The sequence below is a fragment of the Pseudophryne corroboree genome, chromosome 1 (genome assembly GCF_028390025.1).
Source record: "Pseudophryne corroboree isolate aPseCor3 chromosome 1, aPseCor3.hap2, whole genome shotgun sequence".
Taxonomy (NCBI): Eukaryota; Metazoa; Chordata; class Amphibia; order Anura; family Myobatrachidae; genus Pseudophryne; species Pseudophryne corroboree.
The window spans coordinates 439,498,192-439,503,631 of record NC_086444.1 but is presented as its reverse complement, the minus strand read 5'-3'; the positions used below and the strand labels follow the sequence as shown (position 1 = coordinate 439,503,631).

At 34.6% G+C, this 5,440-nt stretch overlaps 1 protein-coding gene across 1 annotated transcript; it reads right to left on the bottom strand.

Moving 5' to 3' along the window:
- Nucleotides 1–3,449: 3,449 nt before the first annotated feature.
- On the bottom strand, nt 3,450–4,618 carry LOC134891299 (olfactory receptor 4E2-like). The gene is made up of 2 exons (XM_063913526.1): nt 3,723–4,618; nt 3,450–3,468 (listed from the first exon to the last, which is right to left on the bottom strand). Exons 1-2 carry the CDS (start codon nt 4,616–4,618, stop codon nt 3,450–3,452), a joined length of 915 nt encoding a protein of 304 aa, XP_063769596.1.
- Nucleotides 4,619–5,440: the final 822 nt, after the last annotated feature.

Below are 5,440 nucleotides of genomic sequence, written 5' to 3'. Positions count from 1 at the left end.
CATGTATCAAAACAGCTCCAATGTTGGAGATATTCAAATGGACAAATGACTCGACAGGCTCATAAATAGCTAACCTAATGGACCAATTAATTGATATTAGTTACATAGTGGACCTTGATAGAAGGAAAATGAGGAGAACTACTGCTACACATTAGGAAAATGGATCAAATAAGGAAGTATATGTACACAAAAATTATCTAGTCAAATTCAGGATGATAATTCACCTAATTGAAACTAGTGGACAAAAGAATGGTCCAAAGCACTAGAGGATAGAATACCTCTTTAACCGAAATTATTTATACATGAACAATCCCCATGATATAATCTATTTAGATGGAGTCAAAAAATTACAATTTCGCATTTATAAGCAAAACCAACATACCTTATAAACAACTAAAGGTGTATACTCCTAAATGGAGAGAAATTATCCTCACCAACTATCCTCACCAATTCATAAAGATGTGGAACCTGATGGGTTAATTAATTAATATTAATAAGTGGCAGAATATTTAACATCCAGAAACCTTTACATAGCATATTATGAATTTAAAAAATAAACAACACTCGCAGGTGAGTAGTGGTTTCACAGTGGAAAACGATGTTGGAATTAACAATATACAATAAATTCCATATCCATACATGAACAAAAGTTGTTGTTTTTTATAAATTATTTAATGTGACATACCATAATGAATCCAATACATGTGTTATTAATTAAATAAATGGAGCCCTGTTCAATAAAATGTGAAACAATCCTTACCCTCCAATAGAAAGTCAGTGGTGGCCCAGCATCAATGTATGAAGCACATGGGCCCTGACCACCTTAATATAGTGAAAAGATAGTGACATCACTTCCTTGGACTCAGTAATTGGAATAATTATTACTATCTTATAATCTTAGAACTATGAAGGGTTTCATATTTTGATAGGTATAGAATTATACTTCTAATGTGTAAAAATTACTAAAGGAGTTTTCTACTTAATCTAAAAGTGCAATATGTGTGAAAAAACCTTACTTAATAAAAATACCCATGAGACACCACGATTTCATTCCAAAATGACAGTGTAGATGACCAATAGGGGAAGTATGAGGCGGGACCTTATTAGTGTTTACTATCCTATGGATATCACAATACAAATTGAGCTTGTAACAGGTGGTGGGGATACACTGCTCATCACACCCCTGTCTCATGCCTCCAGCAGTGCATCCTTTCGTTCTAAACGGTGGGCGCTGGAGCCGTCCGCTTTGCGTTCCAGTGCCCTCCGTATCCGCGTTCCACAGGGCCAGGACAGAGGTATACGTCATGTGACATAGGTCACATGGTGTTAACGTTGGAGCGCGCTGGCTTGTGCTCCGGCTCCATGACAACAAGCGGCTCAATTGAGCCGGAAAAGGTGCTCCCGCGGGCTGTAACAAGAAAACTGGTAATGTCATCAGTTGCTATGACACTGGGACTCAAACAGTCTCGCCCCAGCACCATAGCAACTTGCGTATAGTGCCACCGGACAACCATTCATATTCAGGTCAAGCGAAACAAAGTGGCCTTAGATATAATTAAGAAAAATATTGAACTATAAGATAAAGATAATATATATCTTAATCTATCATATATAAATATTAATATTATATGACAAAAAGGGACTCGTAGGATAACGTCATTCAGACAATTACATGGTGAAATAATCTTTATATTATTAATATACTGAACGTGTAACCCTCAACCTAATTGAATCCGAATGTGCACATAGCAATGAATATAAAAATAAATATGAAGATATAGAAGCATATATTGAAAAAGTATATCAAAATATTTTTAGAGAATATATATATATATATATACAGTATATTATCCTAACACCTAATAATGAAAAAGGCTCCATTTGTACAGAGTATGAGTTACAAGATATCCATATCCACAAAAATCTCTACAATCACATTTGTAATTATCCATTAGTAACCGGGGTCAGTCCCCACATTGTACAATTCACCCCAAAGAGTTAAAGAAGAAATGGGGAAAGAGAAAAGGATTAATGAAGATAATTCTATCTGCATTGGAACATAAGTGTTCACCTTCTATCAAGGTCCACTATGTAACTAATATCAATTAATTGGTCCATTAGGTTCGCTATTTATGAGCCTGTCGAGTCATTTGTCCATTTGAATATCTCCAACATTGGAGCTGTTTTGATACATGAGGATTGGATCTATTGGGTATGTAGTGTCACACTAAGCCCTATGAATTAGGCACTAATGTATAATGTGATAATTTTTAAACTATTTCATTTTCAATTAGGCTGGATTGATATCACTACAATAACCCCTAGTGATGTGGAATTCTTCTTTCTAACATTCCCGACTGATTATCCAAGCCCATTCTAGTCTGTCGATCTTAATTTGCTACTATCAGAGGTATGTCTTGTGAATTAGTGTGACACCGTTTAACTCTCCACTCTTTCTCCTCCTTCATTCATTTATTTGTTCTCCGTTTTAAATGACATTGTTAATGATCATTATCTTAAATGTTTACATATTTAACTATTCCATGTCTTGTATATTTTCTGTATTTTCCTAATGTGGTCATGTTCTGAATGTAATTTCAAATCAATGCTTGTACAAATTTTTATGTGTTGACTAAGCTGTCCTACAATTTTATATATACCCCTGATGAAGTCTGGGTACAAACCGAAACGCGTTGGATTATCATGCTGTTGTATCTGATGTAACTCACGAATTCTTTGATAAGGAAGAAGAAGAGTAGAGATCTACCTATACTTTTCTCTGTCTTCAATGAATTGATCAATGTGGGAGATTCATATTATACTGTTATTGACATGTTATGGACATTAATTTTGTTAACATATTGTTTTAATACATTTTATGAAGGAACAATTTGATCATTATGTTTTAAACTTGTTGACACTTAGTTGTGGAACCATAAAAGGGTTTTCTCTAATTTCTGGGGTCAACACATCCCGGGGGTGCCAATTCCTCTATTTTTATTTTATTCATACATTTGTGGTTAACAAATAAAAATATTTGAAATTCTGTGTATCAGGATGTTGTAGTCATAGCGCTACAAAAGCAGGCAGTGACCTCCAGCGTTGCCGCTGTTATACTGTAGATTATAACTTTTTGACCAAATTATTAATTCAATTATCACTTAGGTCAGTGACTAGTTTTTCATACAGAGAAAGAATACATTTTACAATTTCAGTTTTTTGTGTTCAACCTCTAATGACAAAACACACCCTACCTTCCCATTAGACATAACATTATTTATAACTACAAAACATACCCTAAACCAACATGTTTAATGCAAGAGTACAAAGGTGTGTCTATAATGATTTGATTTGTATATTTGTATTGTCAGCTACTTACAGATCTATCTACTAAGTAATGATATTTCTTTTATCCACAAGCTAATGGTGGTATCTGTGGAAAACAGAGACTAATTATTCATTTTCAAATTACTACCACTCATTTACTAACTGATTACCTGTATTATGGTGTGGAACCTCAGGGACAAAACCTGAATTAATCCTACATTTTCTTGTATGCATGTAATTTTAATGTTTTCTGTTGTGTTTATATGTTTATGGATCATCTTTTAAGACCTCAAAAGGATTCACTTTCTAAATTATTAAATACAAATACTTATTGCTGTCCTTTGCTGTCTAAGTGCACTGGAAACCATGAAAGTTTATTTCTAAAGGTATTCTTGATAGCGTTCTTGACCTCCTTGTTTCTTAGAGTGTAGATAATAGGGTTAAGCAGAGGCGTCAGTACTGTATAGAGCACAGAAACTAACTTATCTACTGAGTAATTCACTGGTGGCCTCAAGTAGATGAACACACAGGGTCCAAAGAAGAATGTAACTACCAGGAGGTGGGAGGCACATGTAGAGAAAGCCTTGTGTCTCCCTTCTGATGAACGAATCTTTACGATTGTGGTTATGATACCAAGGTAGGAAAACAGCAACACCACAAAGCAAGTGAGAGAAATCATCCCACTATTGGCTATGATAAAGATATCAATAAAGAAAGTGTCAGAACAGGCCAGCACAGCAAGCGGGTGGACATCACAGAAGAAGTGATTGATTTTATTGGGACCACAAAATGGCAGCAGGTAGGTGAGAAAAGCCTGAGTGAAAGAGTGTACAAAACCTGCCAGCCAAGTAAAGGCCACCAACCAATAACAGAACTTGTGGTTCATGACAAGGTGATACCGTAGTGGATTACAAATGGCCACGTATCGGTCATATGCCATAGCAGTCAACAGAAAACACTCTGTGCCACCGAATAAATGAAGAAAGAAGAGCTGAGACATGCACTGGTTAAATGAGATGGTCTTTTTCTCTGATAGCATATTATGTAACATCTTTGGGATGGTGACAGTTGAATAACACATGTCCAAAAATGACAAGTTGCCTAAAAAGAAATACATTGGGGAACGTAGACATGGATCTATATGAACTGCTGTCATAATAAGGAGGTTTCCAGATAAAGTCATCAAATATAGGACCAGAAATAGGACAAAGAATATGATTTGCAATTGAACGGAGTTTGAGAGACCACTAAGGGTGAAATCCGCCACCGAGCTGTGATTTCTGGAAGCCATCTCCAGCTTTCTAGGAAATAATCTAAATCATAGTGGACATCTTAAGATCAAAAGGCTGGAAATAATGAAAAATATATTGAGAAATAAATGTAACTAACCAAGGCAAAAATAACTAATTATTCAATAGATAAAACATGTAAAATTGTTAAAATGTATGAATATTAACAAATAAAGAAAAATATAGTTTTTGTTTATTGCAAATCAACACATATTATCTTGTCAAGCTAACATTTACTGTATATGATAAAGCAATGCATACGTATTGTATTTCAGATAAAAAATACACTACAAATTAATTTTTCTTAACCACTTAACTGGTATGGTCAGATCACATGCGACCGCGCCGCCCCACTGTGTCCCCCAGTTTTTGACGAAGAGATTCGTTCTGCAATGTGCAGAATATAATAATTAAATATTTGAAAAAATACTTTTTAAACTTGATTAAATAAAAAATTAAAAACAATGTTATGAACAGTTTTGAAAGGAAAAATTGTCAGTTAAGAGGTTAATGTACCAGCTATTACAATATATATGTGTCAGGTTCAGACCTTCCTATAATGCACTTACCGTACTTCGAAGTACTTGCAGTAATGTACTGTAATCTGCTTTCAAATCTGTGTATTATTTCTGGTTTGCCTTCAGAAGTTTGTATACGAAGCTGTGAAGCTCCATTCAACATCTTAAGCTCATGATTATTTTCATAATTATTTGCAAAGTGGGAAATATGATGAAAAAATTACACAAAACTCAAAATGAAACTGTCAAATGATTTCTTAACGCGCTTGCATAACACTGTTCTTGCACACCAACTTTTTTTGTTTG